This window comes from Urocampus carinirostris, chromosome 19, assembly GCF_059441175.1.
Source record: "Urocampus carinirostris isolate Australia breed hairy pipefish chromosome 19, RoL_Ucar_1.0, whole genome shotgun sequence".
NCBI classification, from domain to species: Eukaryota; Metazoa; Chordata; class Actinopteri; order Syngnathiformes; family Syngnathidae; genus Urocampus; species Urocampus carinirostris.
The window spans coordinates 6,864,816-6,885,670 of record NC_142367.1 but is presented as its reverse complement, the minus strand read 5'-3'; the positions used below and the strand labels follow the sequence as shown (position 1 = coordinate 6,885,670).

At 40.4% G+C, this 20,855-nt stretch overlaps 1 protein-coding gene across 2 annotated transcripts in view; it reads right to left on the bottom strand.

Moving 5' to 3' along the window:
• The window catches only part of LOC148347022 (glutamate receptor ionotropic, delta-1-like), a 219,611-nt gene that overhangs the window by 68,901 nt on the left and 129,855 nt on the right, over window positions 1-20,855 (bottom strand). For both annotated transcript variants that reach the window (XM_088322995.1, XM_088322996.1), the window contains exon 4: window positions 12,385-12,590. In XM_088322995.1, coding sequence (XP_088179121.1) covers window positions 12,385-12,590 — 206 coding nt within the window. The remainder of the gene's footprint in view (window positions 1-12,384; window positions 12,591-20,855) is intronic.

The following is a 20,855-nucleotide window of genomic DNA, read 5'->3' as shown; positions in this document are numbered from 1 at the left end:
TAACAGAATTCTGATGCAGATGGTGGCCGATGTTTGGAGAGCGAGGACCTGATGACGTGGAAACGCGCGGGGATGTTTTGAGTTTCTTCAGACATCGGGGCGACGAGGTGGTGACGAGGTTGAGCCCACATGGGCGTTCCCGGCCCGCCCCATGGGGGTGGCTGACACGCCGGCGTGGGAGAGAGGCGTGGGCAGAGGAAGAACTTCAGAAGATCGATCGCGAGGGACAATCGAGAGGGAGGGTCGACGAAGAGCGACACTAATTCGGCCAATTCGTTGGAATTCACTTAGTTTATTATTTAAGAAATTAAATCTGCCACCGTGTGGAAATCCCGGTCTCTTGTTCATTTTTCCATAAAGAAACGAGCATGCATTGTTAGGCGAATGTAAGTTGTGTTTGGTTATTGGAGTCAGATAACTAATTTGAACAATTTGGTAAACGATACATTTTAATAGTTTATTTCCTAACAGGATCACGTGACAAAATAGCGACTACCACAAATTCAGTTATCAATTACTAAGACGAGCAGATATTTACTACTGTGTTGAAGGAAAAGGCGAACGAGGGCTGCGTCGTGTAAAATGTAAGCCCTATTTTTATAGACGACAGTCCCAGGGGAACTATACTGCAAGTCGGTTGTGGACCAAATTGCATTGAATCGTCATCTTTCCTCGAGGATTAAAAATAAAACTGCGGTGTGATCTGACAATGACTCAGATGATAAAGCCAAAGAAGTGTAGTGTTTTTGATAGATGACTCACTCAGAAGTAAGGTCTTCAGCCCGAACTCGGTGAATTTGTTTGGGTCTGAAATGTCTATCATTACGTTCTGGCCACGCTTTTTTTTTTTTTTTTTTTTAATCCATCTCTCAAGTGTTATTTCTTTTTATTTGTCTTGAGAATGTACTGCTGTTAGGGTTCATGGTCCAATTTCCAAGCCGTCAAATTATCAGACAGCCTTAAATGTTCTCGTTAACTTCTAAAAAAAATCACTCAGTAACCTCAGTAGACGCAGAAAAACAAAAGATGTTCATACAATCCTGGCTTCAAGGGTTGCTCAGCAGAGGATGCGCGTATTGATTCCATCCCCCTCTCATGCTGCGCAGCGTGCTTGGTGCACTCGAAGGCAGCACCATCAGACCCTGAGAATCGGGCTCGTGGCCAGTGGGGGAGTCGGCCAAAATCCTCCCACCTCCTCCCGTGTCCTCACAGATAATATATGAAATTTTGGGTTTAATTTGGGCTCGGTCCCTTAAATCAAGTATATTGGTCAGGCTTGGGCTGCATCGGGCTTCAATACCCGCAGTCCGGCAGAGCTTAATTTTTTGGGCCTTATCCTACCTCTTCTTTTACTGCCGTTAAATGTATTTGGACAAATTGGTAAAAAAAAAAAAATCTGGATTCTGATCCCATTCGGACTCTGTCCTGCATGCGAAAGCGTTGATTCACTAAAATGACTGACGTACTAAAAGATTGGTATCATTTTTTTGTGCTGATCTCACAAAAGCTAAAACCCCCGCCCCCCTTAAGTGCGTCCACCAGCCTGTTGCTAGGAGACCAGCAATCCACCTTCCCTTCAATTTGTATGCAACACTGTGCATGAGAGTGTGTAGTGTGAGTGTCTATGTGTGTGTATCTTGGCATCCTCCTGGGACATCTTCTTCTATCTTACAAATGTTTTTCTGTGTAATTTGGGGTTATTTTGAGTAAACATATAGGGTGTAATTCTATGGTTGTTTTAGTGTCCGAGTATTTCTTGGGTTGTGGAAGTTTGTCATGTGTGTCAGTTTGAGTTACACTTCGCGATTCGGTTATTGCCTGCTCACTGCTTTGCAAATTTTGAATTGGATTGTCTTTTTTGTCATGGAGGCATTGTTTTCTGACAGCACACAGCAAATGCTATCACGAGGCAGGTTAGGGAGGGCTTTGTGTGTTGGGTGGGCGTGACTGTGTGTGCGGAACCTTGATAGGGTGGGGCATGCTGTTAGTCAAACAGTCAAGGTGTCCCTGAGTGTCCCCAAAATAACAAACCACAGAACATAGTGAAAAGAAATTCATCAATTAAGTTGGACTCTGCGGAAAGTCAGAAGGGGGCAAATTAATGGTAATCATCCAGGGGGTGCTCCGTGGATTATTATCGGGTTTGTGAAGCGACTGAGAGAAGCTGATATTAGGGCTGCAGGTCAGGCCTAATGCTACGGCTGGGCTAACAATTCTCTTGCTGAACCTGTATATCCCCGCTAGATCTATTACCCATCAAGTGGAAAACCTGGAACTACAACTTAAGGTAAACCGCTACATTTGGGGTGGTTGTATCTTAATCATCGCAGTGACCTGGCTCAACTTGATGATACCTGATGCTCACGTGCAGCTAGCCAAACGCTCTTTTATTCGCTTTCTTGCACTAAAAAGGAATTCGGTCCAATTCTGTATTTTTTTTTTATGACGATAAAGACCATTCATTTAACTGCAATTGTGTGTTCTCCTTTTATTTGTAGATCTATAGTTGTTGTTTCTTGCAGTCATGTACTCTCAGTCGGGGTAAGCTGGTTGCCTTTATGAAGGGTGCTGTTATGAAGGGGTGTCACTACTTCGCGGGATTTCCCTTTTCACAGGTGTTCTGCTACCCGTTAGCCGCAATAACTATAGAGGTAAGATTGGGCCTGAAATATCCTACCTGAGGGTATAAAAGGGTATAAAAGGGTATAAAAGCCCAAACTAGTCCAAGCCCCCCCAATTAACTTGCTTTAAGGGCGCAAGCCTGAAGTGAACCTGAATTTTCATATTTTATTTGTGTGGAAGAACAGAGATTTTGCTCGTTTCCGTCCAAGATCTTACTTCTACCGAGAGATTACTGTATTATAATATGCATGTTCTGGTTATCATGGACTGAGTGCTTGATTGACTCTTCAACAGAAAACGGCCACAGACACCCAAAAGCTGTAAAATAGTCAAGGGTCGCCAAAACGGCCTCCTGGGAGAAATACACCTAATCAATTTGCTTGTGTAATTGTGTACGTTAGTCCTCGTGTCACGTCAACAACAGCAATGTTGGAATTGATCAGAATTTTACTTTATAATTCCTGGTATTTAGGCTCAATCAGATTACTACCTTTCCCCTCAGTTGGATAGCTTACTCTTAGCCAGTGTTTCTCAACTGGTGGGTTGGGACCCAAAAAAGGTCGCAGAACTATTTTCAGTGGGTCGCAGACCTTTGCCCATGCAAAATAATGCTCAGAAGAAGAAATAAATGGATGGTCAATTACACAGTAGATGATGATAATGCCCTACTTGATCTCTTCTTCAAGTTTTGTCAATTGATGCATCCCAATTGTGTTTGAGAGGAACCGCATCTCATTTCATGGTGATTTTTTTGTTTTTTTCCTTCTGCCCATCATAATGCGTCCTAAGAACTTTGGTGATAAGGGAAAGGAGAAGGAGATGAGTTACATCAACGATGAAGTTTGAAGGAGGAAATGTTTGTGAAGTACAAAAATATTTTACGAGTGTCTGCCATTGAAGCAATTCTTGAAGGAACAGCAAATAGTTTAAAATGTTCTATTTCTAGCTTTTTACCATTATACTGCTCTTTATTAGCCAAGCAATTAAGTAATTGTCGTAGTCTAGGTACAAATCTTCTTAATATTTTGGGTACCAACTTCTTTTAATTTGTGGCTATTTTAAAGCAGTTTTAAAGGGTTGCTCATATGCGATTGAGGTTCATTTTGGTTCTTGAAAAAAATGAGAATATATGCTTATGCATCTGCTTTAAACGGCACAATTCTTTCATTCAATAAGTATGGATTTTTCTTTTTCATGATTTGGATAACAGCTTGTCATTAGGGTGTAATGGTGGGTCTTCAAGTCAGACCAGTCGAGAACTACTGTTCTAAGCCAATGTTTTTTAACCTGGGTTCAGTAAAAGTTTTTAGACAAATATGTACAATGACAATTGTGTAAGTAAGAGCTAAGATATGTCGGAAATTGGTGAGATGTACCCATGGAAATGAAACAAGCAATTGCCACGCACTTGCGAAGCCTTTCGACGAATACTTCACTACTCGAGCCTCATATGCAGCATGGTTGAGACAGTCATTCACGTTTGATGAAGAAGCAAAGGTCAATGAAGAATGCCTTGACGAAATCATTGAAATTTAGCAGAACCAGGTTCAAAAGCACTCTTCAGAGGAACAATGCTCTAGGTGATTTAGAATCCAGTTATTGTCAAGAAAACCCTTGAGTTTTTGTCACAACATATCTTTGCGGGCAGTTCTATTCAGGGACGCTGGATAAAAGCGACAAAAAGCAACATACTTTTCTGTGAAAATGACATAAGAGTAGCACTTGTCAAGGTGGGGCCACGTATAACTCAACTGTTCTCTCAAAGGCAGCAGCAGAAGTCAGACTGGTTTGCGGTTCTGTAATTTATTGTGCGTTCATGCATTTTGTTGGTTTTGTTCTGCAGTTTATTTCGTGAACCAATAGAAAAAAAATATGTTTTGAATTTAAAAGAAATAAAATGAAATCAGATGTAACTTTTTTCAGGGTTTGGTGAAACCACACAAAAAATGATGGGGGGATCTTCAAAACTGATAAGAACCACTACTCTAAGAAAAGTAAGTCCATAACGAGGGTTAAGAGTCTTAATACTCCGCAAAGTGTAGAGTAAAGTGGAGGAGTGGAAGACTCACGCCCCTTTTCACCAAGTCAGCTCAGGAGCACCATAACTTCTACCTAGCTGTGCCTGCTTGGCATTACAGACCCGCTGTAAGTAAAAGTGGTTGGGAATGAACAAATCCAAACATATTCATCTTAACTCTGATTTCTTAGCGTATTTATAAAGAGTCCCAAGCGTGACACTGCTGCTGCTCACCTTATTTGACCGCTAAATGTTGCTGCATTGTGTAGTGCAACTGAAAATGATTGCAGTGAAAGCAAACTATGGAAACTCAAGACGAACAAAGCACAATATCTAACTTGACAGCTGTTTTGCCAAGCATTTTTGAGTTTTTTGGGGACCAGTAGCAGCAAGATGCTTGACAATTATGTCATCTCCACCTAGGTGAGGCTCATGTTATTAGAAAAAAAAGGATTTTTTTTGACATACGAGTGTTTTAAAGAAACACAAAGCACATTTATACAATAGTTATATAAAAGTTAAAATATTTTTGCTGAACATTTGAATAAATCTTCTTTGTGAAAATGAACTACATATTTATCTACAACTAAGAGAAATTAAATAATACTCACTGTCCCTCCCAGGGCAGCCCTGGCAAATTAAAGATTACTTTATTATGATATAATGGAACTTTGGAATGTATTTATCATAGCTTTTTTGTGTGGAAATCGACTTTAGCCCAACCTTGACCAGCCCCTAGCTCCAGCAGCCCCCAGGTAAATTGTGTTTCGGACCCCTGCTTTAAAGTGTTCTTAAGGGGTCATGTGTTCAGGAAACCCAAAGAGAATGTATTTAATTGTGTAGAATTTGGGGTTTCCTTATGGTTTTAATCCAGTCAGTAAGCAGTTCAAGATCCTGTCATCATTCCTAGCTGATACAGCGAATGGTGGTGCATTTTGACTTTGAAGTCTCCTATTTACTTCTCTGATAAATAAAAAGTGATGCGTTTGGAATCCTGTTGTAATCCTTTGTAAAACAAGTGAACTGTGGTGCATTTAGGTTAGTAATGTCAAAATGAATACTGATAGGAATGCAGCTCTCATGAGCTGTCATGATTACCGGTACTAATTAGCATCACCTTTGCCCGCTCATTTGGTGCCAGCCGCTGCGGGCTGCCTGATTGGTTACCTGTCCCTTTTTTAACCCAGTCCTTTCACTCTCCGGTTGTCAGTCCGTCAGAGAACCTCTGTTCTTATAAGGCAAGCATTTGTACCCTGACTCCCACCTGTCCCGTTTTTTTGCACCGGTTTTTCCACCTGTCCGTTCCTGATCTCCCTGTTTGTCTCTGACTATGACCCGTTTTTGATCCCGACCACGTTTTTGCTCTCCTGTCCCAGCTATCGACCTGTTTTTTATGTCCTTGACACCATTACCTCATGTTACGGAAGATCCACCTCCGTATTCGGATCACGATCCGATTGCATGAGCGGCTTGCTTCCCGCGTTCATCGAGTACCGGATCGCGTGCGCTGCCCTTCCTCTTTCTATCAATAAACTTGTGGTTAACTCTACGCATTTGGGTCCTGATTCAGCTCTGGTCGTGATAGCTGCATTCCTATCAGTATTCATTTTGTCAATTTTTTTGAGAAAGACCCATACCTTATAGACAAATTTCATCCTGCAAAGCCGCCAAACCCACTCTCCAGACAAAAGCTCATTTTCAGCACATTTGATTTCACTGTGTGACGTTAGATTATTTGATAACAAGTATGAAATAATGTTAATACCTTACACAAATAAACCTCTTTAACTTGTCTCCATCCCAGAGTTACTCAAATAAAGGTTTTAAAACAAGGTGCAAGCAGAGTTATTTTGTAAAAATGTCACCAAAAAACGGCATACAAAAAATATATGGACGTGTTTCTTTTCAGCGTAGTTGGCGCAAGTGAGAGAGAGGGGAGTGATGCTATGTGTGCAGTGATTTGGCCACCCCATACAGCTCACCCAACTTAACTCGCCCACTCCTACCGCTTGCCCAATCAAATTGCTGTGTGCTTGGCTGGCGTTTTTTTGTGCAACAGTTTGTTGTGTGTCTTGACAGGGAACATGCATTTTTTTAACAAGCTTCCATATAGGCTTCCATAAAACAGGGTGTGTTTATTTAAACAGTGACTGAAAACTCAAGGTAAGGCTTTGCCTTTTATATACGGGACCGACCAGTCTGGGTAATCAGTGATGTTTGGATATGCACGTACCAAACTGTAATAAAGATGTTCTGATTTGAACGCTGCTGAGTAATTTTGCACTGATATAATTTTATCTCCGAGCCATATGGACTCATGAAAAGAGCCATATCTGGCTCACGAGCCATTGGTTCCCGACTCTTGTTCTGGATGATGGCATGCATTAGGTCCGATGGCCCAGAACGCATGCACCATGCTCAACCAGGCTCTCTCTTCTCCTTACACACACACTTTGTTCATTAGAAAACTGCAAAACATGAAAAACAATCTTGGTGGTGTTATTCATCCGAATTTAATGAAGGAAACCTCTTAAAAAATGCAGAGCTCTGCTCCTCGAGGACTGGAGTCTGACACATGGGATGTAGGCTTTTCTATTGGTTAACTATCTGTTGAGAAAGCAGCAGTGCATTCAGGATACTTTCAGTATCCCGGACCAAGGAAAGCAAATGAATCGTGGTGGTTTTGTGGACTTTTTTAAACTCTGTTTTTTTTAAAAATTGTGTGTTCAGCATCATCTTGTAATCCGTAGACAACCAACTGAATGGGGTTTTCTCATATTTCTTTCAGTGTAATGAGTTGTGCACTCAGTATCTTGTTTTCATCTGTAGTTTTGCTTGGCTAGTGAGGAATGTGTGTGCATATATATATATATATATATATATATATATATATATATATATATATATATATATATATATTCAGGGTCTTTGTTCAGTTTATGTTTAAGTAGATGCTCAAAATAAGAAAAGAAGACATTAATAGATTTTAAACTTGAAAGGAGAACTGGGGGGAGCTCAAACCTCAGATAATAAACTCCAAAATGTTCTCAAGGCTCTACCCTAGCCCCTTCTCTTTATTAAATTTCCTAGGTTAGAAAGGCACATATGCCCTAAAGGGTGTGGAAATCAATGAACAGCAACGTGATTTAGTCAATGATGTAAACGGCTTGTAAAAGTCAAATCTACACTCAATAGTGCGCAATAATAATAACAACTGGCATCCTTTTTAGGTGTCCTACAGAATAAACTTATCAGTCTTCAAATGTTTATTTGTTATTATTTTATTATAAATAATAAGAAGTGGTTTGTTCAAGATTTTGTTAGCATCCTCTGTGAATAATGTAAATGTTGGTGCTTTTGGGGTAAAGGCAAGATTGTAGGACCAGGCCTGAGCCCGAGCAAAGCTTCGTTTGATTTTTAATACCCGTGGGCCCCGGGGTGGTTCAGCCTAGATTTTTTTAGGCCTGAACTTACCTCTAGTTTGGGGTCTTTATCACCCTTTTTTGTTGGTGAACTCAGGGTCCTTTTGGATAACTGTAATGTCATTTATCGAGGTCAAAAAGAACTTTTGGCCACTTTGGAGTTTGTATTTTATGTGCATGCTGCAGAGGTGGTCAGAGATTGATGCCCTGTTTGTGCCTTAAACGCCTCCATCTAGTAAATCAACTGAGAGTGATCCCGCCTTCACACTTGCTTGTGTCCATTCCATTCAATCATAAAAAAGGGGGAAAAAGGTTCCTTCAGAAGACAACTTTTGTTTTCTTCTGATTCCGACCAGTGACTCGGAAAACTGAAGCCTCAGTTCTGCGGACGGTACACAATAGAGGTAAGTTCGGGCCGAAAATGCAATGTGACATGACCCTGGCCTGCTAGTATGAAATGGCCTAACCTGAGCCTGACTAATCAACTGGATTTGAGGGACAGAGCCCGGAGCAAACCCTAAAATTCACGACTTGAAGCCTTCAAGCCTTCAGATAAGGGATGTTACCCCTGTTCTCCCTGCAAGTAAAAATCAATTTTAAGCCTTCTCTCCTTATTTTGAATGTCTACTCAATTTTAAACTTGACAATGTTATTGCACGGAACTGTTTTTTTTTTTTTGGTGTTTATGCTGCTAAACGTTACTGTGCTTATTTTAACTGAACTATTGTTACGGTGTACTATTCTCCTTCGTTTGCACTATTTTATAAATTTCGCCAATATATAAGCACTACGTTGTAAATATTTTTCCTGCCTCTTACCCTGATAGCATTCATTTCATTTTTTCTGTTTAAATTCTTTATTACCCTGGAGTGCCATGTGCCATGATTACTGATTTGACTCACCTGTGCCCGCTCCTTTGGCGCCAAATGCCTCGGACTCTGATTGGCTCCCTGTCCCTATTTAAACCCACTCCTTTCTGTCACCTGTTATCAGTCCGTCTGCGAACCTCAGTTTACTCCAGGCAAGCTTTTTTCGACCCTGACTCCCACCTGTTTTTCCTCCCGTCTGTTTCCTGGCTTTGACCCGTTTTTTTTTTTTTATCTTGACTACGTTTTTTGTTCTCTTGTCCTGGCTACTGACACGTTTTTTTCTGTTCCTGACACCGCCATCGCTCGCCACGGAAGTCCCACCTCACCGGATCGTGGGTGCAACCCTTTCCTTTCTTCCAATAAAACTGAAAGAAACGTAACACAAGTGCGTCCAGTCTCCGTTCTGTTCCTGACACCATGTACAATCGCGTTGCATACAATATTTAACAATAAAAATATCAATGAGAATAGAGACAATTCAACTCAATTCAAATGTGTGCTGAGTTGGCCTTTTCAATTGTAAAATTGTTTTTGCAAAAACAGAAAACGTCATGGACAGTACCCGGAAAAGGAGAAGAAGATCTTGACTAGAGTAGAGACAAAATGGATATGAGTGTCTTGGCTAAGTGTTCGTTTGCAAGGTCTCAAGATTGCCCAAAACAAGAATCATGATGGGTTTACTGCTTCCGCTGGTTGGTGTACAAGTTTTCTTCCACTTCTATAGGCGACTTTAAACGGTAATTCGGTGTCACTAATCCGGGGTGGTGACTTGATTGCATTTTTAATTAAAGTAACTATAACTAATAACTGTTTTTCAGTAAAACACAAGACTGCTTGAATGTGGCAAACCTTGAATACTAAAAACCTTATGATAAGGAAAAAAAACACGTCCGTTTGACATTGTAACTTAAAAACAAACTCATTCAACCTTACGGATGCGATGGAAAAGCGAGGGAGAGTCCAAATTCACTGGCAATGGCATTAGGTCTTCAGCCTTAAATGGCGTTCAATAAATTGAACCACTTCTAATTTTTTCTCTGTTTTCCTTTTGGGCCAATGTGATATTAAATGAGATGGTATACGGGTTAATTTCTTAGAATTGAACTGACGTCCGGCAGAAACCATTCTGTTACCGTAAATTATGAAAATCAATTTTGGCTTTGTACAAGCCGCGCTGGATTTTAAGCCGCATGCGCACAAATGTTGAGGAATTTTACGTTGACACCTTTGGCTACCCCTGTTACACCTGATGCCATTTTCAGCTGCGTCATTTCCACTTCTGCTCCGAGTCGTTAACATCAAGTGTTTTTGGAACATGCCGATTACAAAGACGAGCACATTTTTAATACTCTTCTGAAACAAAGCTGCGTCACATAAAAACATGAGCCCTACATTTCTTGACAACAGCGCTAGGGCAACCCTATTGTGGACAAGTGTGCCAGATTGCAACAAAGACATGTCTATTTGTGTTGTTGTTATTAGTGGATACTGTAGGAATGGAACACATTGTATTTGCTTGTCATTGTTCCTCAAGCATTAAAGGAAACTCTCCCACCATCCCCCCTGCCTCCTTTCAACTAGCGTAATGTGCTCCTTGGCCGGATCATCAAGGGTAAAAGTAAAAGCAAAAAAATATATATATTTAAAGGGCTCTTTGAACTTAGATGAGCATTGTCAAAACATACTTAATATAGAAAACCCCCACCTTTAAACCCCGAGTTGTGGTTTGTAGTCTGGAATTTACGGTACATTTGTATTCCTTCATCCACAATCAAAGTTTAAAAAAGTCTATACTTCTTCAAAGAACGACGTAATGATTTGTTTTGTGATTCTGGTTCCGAAATTGTTCGACGGTTGTGGCGAATGACAAAGATTTGTGCAACGGCGCATCGATAATGATATTTTTTTGCACCAATCATTATCCTTGAAAATGTTCCGAGCAAGAATACATTATGTTCTGGCCCGGCTACTTATTTTCCACCCGCATGAGATCCGGATACTGTCTGACTACCGGTAACTATACTAGCTCGGATTTTTCTAGCACCGGCGCCGAATATGTGCTCTTTGACAGACACACTAACACCGGAGAATAGTTATTTTCTTTATTTTTAAACAGTTTCTCTTTTTTTGGGCACAAGCGGAATGGCAATATATGCAGTCATCCTCACAGACTGCAAACATACATAACCAAAAATCCCATGTCCAGCACGTACCAAAATGGGCGGATCACACCGAGTTGCGCCAAGATACTTTATCTGTGGAGCCTGTGATTTTATCAAGTACAACTAAATAGAGCAAGGTAGATGCGGTCAGTCGAACCGAGGCTTTAGCATGTTGTGTGTGTGGGCAGACAAGTAAAAATGATTGTTGGCCAGTGAACGGGGCCGAGCCAAGCTAAAACCGGTGCATTGTGGGAGATGGATGAGTGATTCTTCACCCAACAGTTCAACTCGATGTGCATGCGCTCATCCATGTGCGACAGCGGATGTACAAACACCACAAACTCATGTGACTATGAATTGGCATGCATGAGGCCATGGTTGCACTGGATCATGTTGCTCCATGTGGAGAAATATTGATCCAAACATTGCTCGAAAAAGCTTTACTTTTAATCTGCTTTGAATTTTTTTGAGAGTTTATTTTTTTGGTTTATTCTATTGGGCACCTGCAAAGGAGAGTGCATAGGATGCCAGTTTGTTATTTTGACTATGATACCTTACTGTTGTTCCTAGTGCACTGTTTACATCACATGTGACTATCGATCATATTGCTGTTCTTTGATTTTCAACCCTTGAGGGAAGATCTGCTTTTAAAACCTAGGCCATTAAACAGATAGAAAGGGCTCAGCCTTTTAGAACAGGTAGGAATCCCCTATCAGAATTTTGGCTTTTCTCCCTGTTCTCCTTGGAAGTTCAAAATACCATTAGTGTCTTCTCTCATTGAGTGTATACTAAGCTTTACACTTATCAGGAACTATCCCTACAATGAAACATAGTACAATGGCGGGTTGACAACTGGAAAAAAGTTGGCGAGAGAGAAGCCCGGCTCGGCCTGAACCCAAACATAATGATTAACATTTTAGTCCCCACCCGAATTTCAGCCCCAAGATCTTACCTCTTGTTACTTTGACTATTATTGTGCAATGTTATCTGTTGGTTTAACTATTATGAGACGTTTATATCATTATCACTATCGGCCAATCATGCTGCTTTTATTTGAAATTCCACAACCTTTAGGTTGGATCCGCTTTTGGTAGGAGAATAACTAAAAAGGGCTCAGGGGAGGGCCTTTAGAGCAGGTTGTACACTCTCATCTCACGTTTGGCTTCTCTCCCTGTTCACTTTGCGAGTTCAAAATCCATGAATACCCCCTCCCCATGCTTATTTTGAGTGTCTACTAAACTTTACACATCATTTATCCCAGGGAAAGAGTTTGTGGTATTATTTTTTCTGACCTGCTGTATGAACGTGAGTGCGGCGTGCGGGCTGAGCAGCAGGATGGCACGGCGCAACGTGTCGCGGTATCGGTTGAGCTCCTCCGTCCTCATGGAAGTGAACAGCTCACTGAACACCTGACTGATGTTCTTGTCCACTCGCTGCAAAGACACATCCAGACCTTCTCGACACGACCGGTCCAGGAAACTCTGAAGGCCTCGCATGTCTGAACGGGAAACACACATATTAAACATATTAGATTAAATATCTGGAGTGTGCTCATAGAGTACTAATCGTCAACAAAAATATTATTTGTACTTTACTGGGAAAAATTTCGACTCGAAATGCTGTGTAACTTTATGAAATATAAAACAATAAACAGTTCTCCCTCGCTATAACACGGTTCACTTTTCTTGGTCGGGCTGCTTCTCGGATTTTCGCTGTGCATTGCATTCTGCATTCTGAATGGCTGAACAGTCTGTAAGAGAGTAGGTAGTAGTATATCCCTCTAGGACTACCTGTGTAGCCCACTAGCTGGTTCTGAAAATATATCATGGGTATTTGTGATTTTCTGGGAAATCTGATTTCTAACTAGCATTCATAGCACTATTGTTACATCACACTATTATCCATTGTACTGTTTTCCATTGCACTATTATTACAAAAGACAATTGCGCTACCTTATAAATAGTTTTTCCTATTTCATTGAAACAGAAATATTTGCCCATTCTTCCTTACAAAACAGCTCAGGTTACTTGAGGTGCAAAGGTGATTGTTTGTGCACAGCATTTTTCGGATCCTTGAAAAAATACCCTATAGCAAGGGTCTCACACTCAATTGACTCGAGGGCCGCCAGAGCGTGGGTATGGGTGAGGTTAGGCCGAATTCTATTTTCTTGTGTGAAAATGTACGTGTCTGGGTCCACCGTCTGTACGGGTTCTGACACATGTGAAAATAAATCAATCAGAAATAAATAAATCCATAATTTGGATTGCACTTACATCAAACGGACCACTATTTGACCACTAGATTTAGTTTGTTTTTTGTTCCGTGCAACCAAAAACTAGTGCTTAAAAGAAAAAAACTACAGAGACTTTTTCTCTGCCTTTTGCAAGGAAAGAAAAAACTGAAAAAAGAAAAAGAAAAGAAAAAGATGAAAAAACAGTGAAGAGAAAAGCTGGGCAAAAACAAAAGGGGGAAAAAAGGAAACAAGACAGTTTTGGGGGGGATTGGGGGATACCTGGAGCAGAAAGATGGCCAACAATGACGCCAGCTACCCTTAATGGGGCTAATGTTATGTAAAACAATTTTTTTACCTATGAGAATTTTAAAACATGGACGTTCATTTCATAGGTAATGTAGGTTCCCTTAATTTCAAAAATTATATTTTTACCAGCAGGACGCCCTTAATAATACACACTGTGCCATTAGAGTTTCGTATTCAGGCTGGTGCCTCAAACTATCACCCCGTGGACCGCAGTTGGCCCCCGGGCCGCAAGTTTGAGACCCCTGCCCTTTTTGATTAAGGTCTGGACTTTGGCTTGGCCATTCTAACACCTTTATAGTGTTATTTTTAAATGTGTCCAATGTAGATTTTGTTTTATGTTTAGGGTCGATGTGTTAATTGAAGGTGAATCTGCGCTCCATTCACAGGTATTTTGCAATCTCCAACATATTTTCTGACAGGATCGCCCCGTATTTGGCTCCATTTATCTTTCCATCAACTCTAATTATCTTTCCAGTCCCTACTGAAGAAAAGAAGCCCCATAGCCTGATGCTGCCCCCATTATGCTTGACAGTGGGGATGGTGTTTTCAGCGTGATACGTAGTATTTCTCTTACGCCAAACTTAATCAAGTTCAAACTTTGTGTCATGTGACCAGAGCACCTTGTTCCATTTGCTATTGGTGTCTCCCTGTTGGCTTCTTGCAAACTCCCAATGGGCTTTTTGATAGAATATCTTCAGGAAGGGAACTTCTTCTTGCTACTCTTTTATAGAGGGCATATTTATGCATGTGGATGGATGGTGTTATGAGTGCACTGCAGGAAAAAGGTCTAAATATAGTGGAAGCTAGAGCTCTTGTTGGTAATAGGAATGAGTGGACAGGTGTTGTAAAAAGATAGTGGGATGTTTAGACGTGTTGTAAGGGATGGGCAGGGCACCTGTATGATGCGACAGGGGTAAACCAGTGAAAGCTGTCGGGCCCTGCTGTTGAACAGAAGAGTGTGTTGTGTCACCCTGACCCGAGTGACATGGCTGCTTTCTTGCCATTTCATCATGAGGGACGAAAGCATGACCGACTTGGAAGCCGAGGTGCTTAACTTGTTTGGGTGTTTGGACATTTGGGTTGGCCATGGTCCGAAAGATTTTGTGTGTGTGTTTTTTGCTTTTTTTTCCCCCTTTTTATTTTCTTTGTTTTTGTGTATGTGTTTCTCTTCTTGTCGGTCACCCCTCTCGAGGCATACGGCCAGGGTAGATAGATAGATGGATAGATATGGATGCATAATACGTCTTATGCACAGATTGTCCCATATCAGCTGTGTATGCCTGGAGGTCATCCAATGTGATCATATGTCTCTTGCTTGCTTCTCTGATTAGTTTTGTACTTGTTTAGGTTGAAAGTTAATAGGGACGACCAGGTGTTGGTGGTTTTGCAGTGGTTTTATGCTCTCTCCTCAGGAGGTAGAGCGCTCGTCTTGGGATCAATGGATCCCAGTTCAAATCCCGGCTCGTCCGTGTTTCATGTCGAAGTGTCCTTGGGTAAGACACTGAACCCCTAATACCCCCAATAAGCAGGTTAGCCTCTTACATGGCTGCAATACAAGGCTGCTATTGGGAAATGTGGAGCACATTGTAAAGCGCTTTGAGAAGTCATTGACTTGAAAAGCGCTATATAAATGCAGATCATTTCATTTCATTTCTCTATTTTGCTATTTTTGCACAGTGCTTTCGGAAATGTTTAAATATTCTATAATTCTTCTTGTATCCCATTCCTACTTTGAAATTTTCCAAACGTTTATCCCTGACCTTCCTGGTGCTTTCTTTGGTTCATAATGCTGTAATTTTTTATAGTGGCCCTTTTCACAGACCTCTGAGTCCATTACAGAGCAGGTGTATTAAAACTAAGACTTAATGACACAGTATTTGTAAATGTTAGCTAAGTTAGTTAATATTGGATCATTCAGATGTCATCGGGGAACTTCTGGAGTCAGTTGGCCAAGCTCAGAAAACAAGGGACCAATATTTGTGCAACACCAACATTTTTGTTGTTGTAAATGTAATATAAAATGTTAAAATAATTTAGTTCACAATTGTGTCTCACATGTTGTTGATTCTAACATTTTCTGTTTTTTTAGCTTTAAGTTGGAAGCCTGAAATGTGGCAATATGTCAGCAAGTTATTGGGGGGCTTTACAAGGCACTGTATATCCATTCATCCAATAAATCATTCATAAATTTGTCATCTATCACTAGCAACTGCAAAAACGTCTAAAAAAACCCACATGACTAATCTTTTCGAGAATATGAAACCGGAAGGGGGGTGAACAAACGACAGCATGCGACCTTCGGCGCCTGACTCATATTAGGACATCACATTTGGACATTTTCTGACAGTGACTAGCTTATTCTAAGCAAAATTATTTCTCAGTCTGGTGAATAGTTGTGGTTTGCCACTGTTACACCATCAAGCAGAGCTTTATGATTTACTCTCATTAGTATGGTATTTTTCCGGTGAGGACAACAAAAGGTCAGAGATTTTGACGTAAACATGGCCTGCAATCAAAAACCTGCACAAAGGAATGTGTGTCGGGAGCTCAATTACTTTTCTCTGAAAGGAGTACTTTGATATTAGAGTTATTTGAAGCCAAGAGACAACATGGTCTCGGCTAAGCGTTATTTTGCAAGGTCTCAAGATTGCACAAGCCAAGAAATACGAAGGCTTCACTGCTTCCACAGGTTGGTGTACACATTGTCTTCTATTATGAGGCATTTATCGGTGAAGTAGCCAGAACGTAATATGATGTTTCTCCTCATTATTGTCGAGCATTGATTTAATCTGTAAAGTGCTGAGGTCTGTTCTTGGCAGTTTTGCAAATCAACCTTTCGGAGGATGTTTTGCTAAATACAGTATTCCACAACAAAAGACGACCATTTAGAAACACCAACATTCAGCATGTACATTTTAAAATGATTAAGATCATTTCATTTAACCTCTCAATCAGCCCTACAGCAGGAACATTTTTGTTTCAAGTACATTTGGGTGATTTTAATGCAGTTTTAGGGAGTTGGCTTCTATGTGAGTATATACAGTGGCTTGCGAAACTATTTGGCCCCCTTGAACTTTGTGACCTTTTGCCACATTTCAGACTTCAAACATCAAGATATAAAACTGTAATTTCTTGTGAAGAATCAACAATAAGACAAAATCATGAAGTGGAACACACGTTATTGGATATTTTAAACTTTTTTAATAAATACATGTTAAATGGTCTGCATTTATATAGCGCTTTTCAAGTCAATGAAGACCTCCCAAAGCCCTTTGACAATGTGCTTCACACTTACCCATTCACACACACACTCACACACCAATAGGGAGTCGGCCATGCAAGGCGCCTACCTGCTTATTGGGGACATTAAGGATTCAGTGTCTTGCCCAAGGACACTTCGACATATAACACAAAGGAGCCGGGAATCGAAGCTACGACCTCTTGCGCTCTACCTCCTTAGCTAATGTCGCCCTCAAGGGGCTGAATAATTTTGCACACCCACTTTTTCGTTTTTATTTGTTAAAAAAGTTTAAAATATCCAATAAAGTGTGTCTCACTTATTGTTGATGCTTCACAAGAAATGACACTTTTATATCTTTATGTTTGAAGTCTGAAATGTAGCAAAAGGTCACAAAGTTCAAGGGGGCCAAATAGTTTCGCAAGCCATTGTATGGTCATTTTTAAATAGATGGTTACTTTCAGAGTAACGCGCTACTTTTTAATATCAGTAACCTGGGGGGTATTTGAACTTCTTTTTAAATTAAGTAACTAGTAACTGTAACAAATTGCTGTTCTTCAGTAACACTGGTTAATTGCAACTTGCAGCACAAGAATTCCCACTGTCATTCAAGGCGAGGCGATGATTTACTATTTTTTACACAATTGCACAAGCCTGGAGTTTTTTTGGGGTGTGGGTGGGAGGTAGGAGTGCTGGGAGTCTGGACGTCGGGGAGTGAGGCTGGTCGATTAAACCTTTCTATTAAACCTTTTCACCGGCTGTTGTCCTAATCCGGAATCTTAAGTGGCCATTTGTCGTTTTAATGGTGCACCTGGGCCCCAAAGCGGCAACAGTCTGTGCCATGCGGGGAATTTTAATGTAGAATGTAAATATATCCCAGCGTGGGTCGTCGGGATCTGCAAGACCTTCACATCTGGCCTAAAATATCAGAATAATGTGCTGTTAATTATATTTTATGAATAATTCTAAACTGCTGGTCACCTTACTGTTTTTGCCTTTATCATTGTTGTGCTGCTTCCAGATGTATTCTCATATCATCATCATCATGATCACCATTGTCTCATATATTTACACATTTAACCAATCACATTTCAGCCATTACTTGTTGCCAGAGACAAAAATCTACGCACAGGCATTCACAGTCAGTTCTGCAGGACCCGGGGCATAAAGTAAGTGATGATAAGGCTGGGTGGTTTAAACAATCAGATCTAAAGTTGGCAGAGCTAGGGACTTCTAGCTGGCCTAGGGAAACATCAGCGGTTTCACAAACTATGATTGGGTAGAGGGCGGTAAAGGTAATATCACAATGAAAACGTGGAGAAAAATATTCCTGTGTCCTTTGCTTCTGTCGAACTGACATTTTCAGCCATAAATCCAATACCTCTGCTCATGCCAGAAATAAGACAAGATAGGTTTGACTTTAGCTTAAATGGCGATAGAAAACACATTTATGGAACAAAAACACACGGATAATCTGTCAAACAGAGTAATTAAAATCTTCTTAAAGGAACAAAGAAGATGGAGTTTGTGCACTAATAAAAAGTATTTGTGGTGAGTAAAATGTAGCTATTCCTAAATAAGATTGCAATTGTATGAGGTTATTGTTGATGTTTATTTTTATATGTGCCACAGCTGTAGTTGCAGTAAATTTTTATAACCATTAAATAGTTATTGAGGGTGGGATTGATTCAGACATAGTACTACTGAAGGCCTAGGTGTGGAATCCTTGGCCCACCACTGATACAGTGCATCTGTATTCACAGCGCTTCCCTTTTTTCACATTTTGTTATGTTACAGCCTCAATCCAAATTGTATTAATTTAATCTCTTATCTCAAAATTCTACACAAAATACTCCATTATGACAATGTGAAAAAGTTTTGTTTTTTTCCTTTTTTCGAATTTATTAAAAATAGAAAACTAAGAAATCACATTTACATACAGTAAGTATTCACAGCCTTATCTCATGTCCTGGTCATTCAGATCTCACACCATGCGATTTCTTTGTCTGGGGATTTGTGAAAGATTTGGTTTATGTGCCCCCTGTTCCAAGAGACGTGGAAGAGCTGAAGGCACTAATAAAAGAAGTTGTTTCATCCATTGACAATGCAATGCCAGGACATGTCAAGAAATTGACTAGCAGCTTAGTGTGTGTCTTGTGACAAATGGTGCTCACATTAAACATCTTAGACTATCCATGTACAATTTTTGATAACGAGCTTTCTGAAATTACCTGATGGGTTTTTATATCCTCAATAATTTCCGAGATATTCAATAGGCAGCGTGTTGGGGAGGCAGCGTCATGAAGAAGGATGCCTCTCGTCTCAATAAACTGGCGAGGAAAGCGAGCTCTGTTGTGGGCACAGAGCTCGACAGCCTGACAACAGTAGCCGAGAGACGGGCACTGAAAAAGCTGGGGTCAATCATGGACAATTCATCACATCCACTACACAGCATTATCTCCAGACAGAAGAGCAGCTTCAGCGACAGACTGCTGTCACTGTCTTGTACAACGGACAGACTGAAGAGATCTTTTCTTCCTCATGCCATGAGGCTCTTTAACTCCACCCGGCGGAGTAAAGGACCAGATTAAACCACACACCCTACATTGCATATTACCGTACTTTTATTGCAGTTTGTTTTTTATGTAGCACTATTTAAATACTCTATACAACGGGTTAGGGTTAGGGTTAGGGTTAGGGTTAGGGTTAGGGTCTATCTATCTATCTATCTATCTATCTATCTATCTATCTATCTATCTATCTATCTATCTATCTATCTATCTATCTATCTATCTATCTATCTAAAAATGTGCCAGAGACTTTTGGAACATTCTGTAACTAGCTTGCACAATCTCTCTTTTCAATTACATATTTTAGGGGCATTTTAACTTTTAATGGACAAGAGAGTAAATTGGGATGAGAAAACAGGAGGGAGAGCAAACAGATATCCTGGGTGACTGCTCCTTACCCTTATAATATGTTTTTTGCAAGCACCTAAAGGAATTTGGGAGTGTAATCCCCCTACGGTTATTTAAATATAGAGGCTACAGTCTTTGGTAATCGCTCTGCTTCACTTAATCTCACTCTCATCCTTCTTTTTTGAAGGTATCACCCTTCTACATCTGTCTTTCAACTTCCGGTTTCCTGACACCATCAATCGCCTAGGAGTGGAGAATAAGTGTGAATGGTTGAACATCTATGAAGATATAAGCCTGAGAGCAATAGAGGCCCTTTGATAAGTAAATCATACCTGCTCTCACATATGACATCAAACTCTCACACATGCAACACTATACTCTCATACAGAAACAGTCATACCCATGCACATACACTACTATACAAAAATGTGAGCACAGGTATGAATTAATACTCAATTACTTCTCAAATGGCCTCTCACTGAAGAGCATGAGTGCACACCCAAACACGCACATGTACAGATAAAGTAATAATAAAAAAGAGGACAATAATTCTATGAAGAAAGATCTCAAATCATAAACATTGAGCTCCCTGGAAAAAAAGAAAAAGAATGAAGACTGTGCTTCACTGATTTGAGGGAGCCAAAGGGGAAATTACAGTAATGACTGATCACAAGAATTTTGCATATACACATGCCGCTAAACTAATTAACCCCTCAATGTCACGTTGGGCACTGCCAACCTGATTTGACTTTGTGCCCGCATGTTTTCTCACATAACTTGTGTATTGTTACAGAAAAGGATGTGAATAATGGGGCTTCGGATATACCGAGACCCCACCTGGTTCGAGGAAGGGGCTTCTGGTATTAGATTTTTTTTATAAACCACACATCTTTGGAGAAAAATTAATAGCAAGAAGAGGGACCTTTCTGGTCAGAAGGCATTTGAAAGAAATGACATCCTTTTGCAAAAGAAAAGTTTGACTCGACCTGCTTTATTGATCTTTGTAGCCCAGCAGAGTTTTAGTTGAACCCTAACCCTTGCAAAGATTCCAGGAATTAAAAAAAAGCC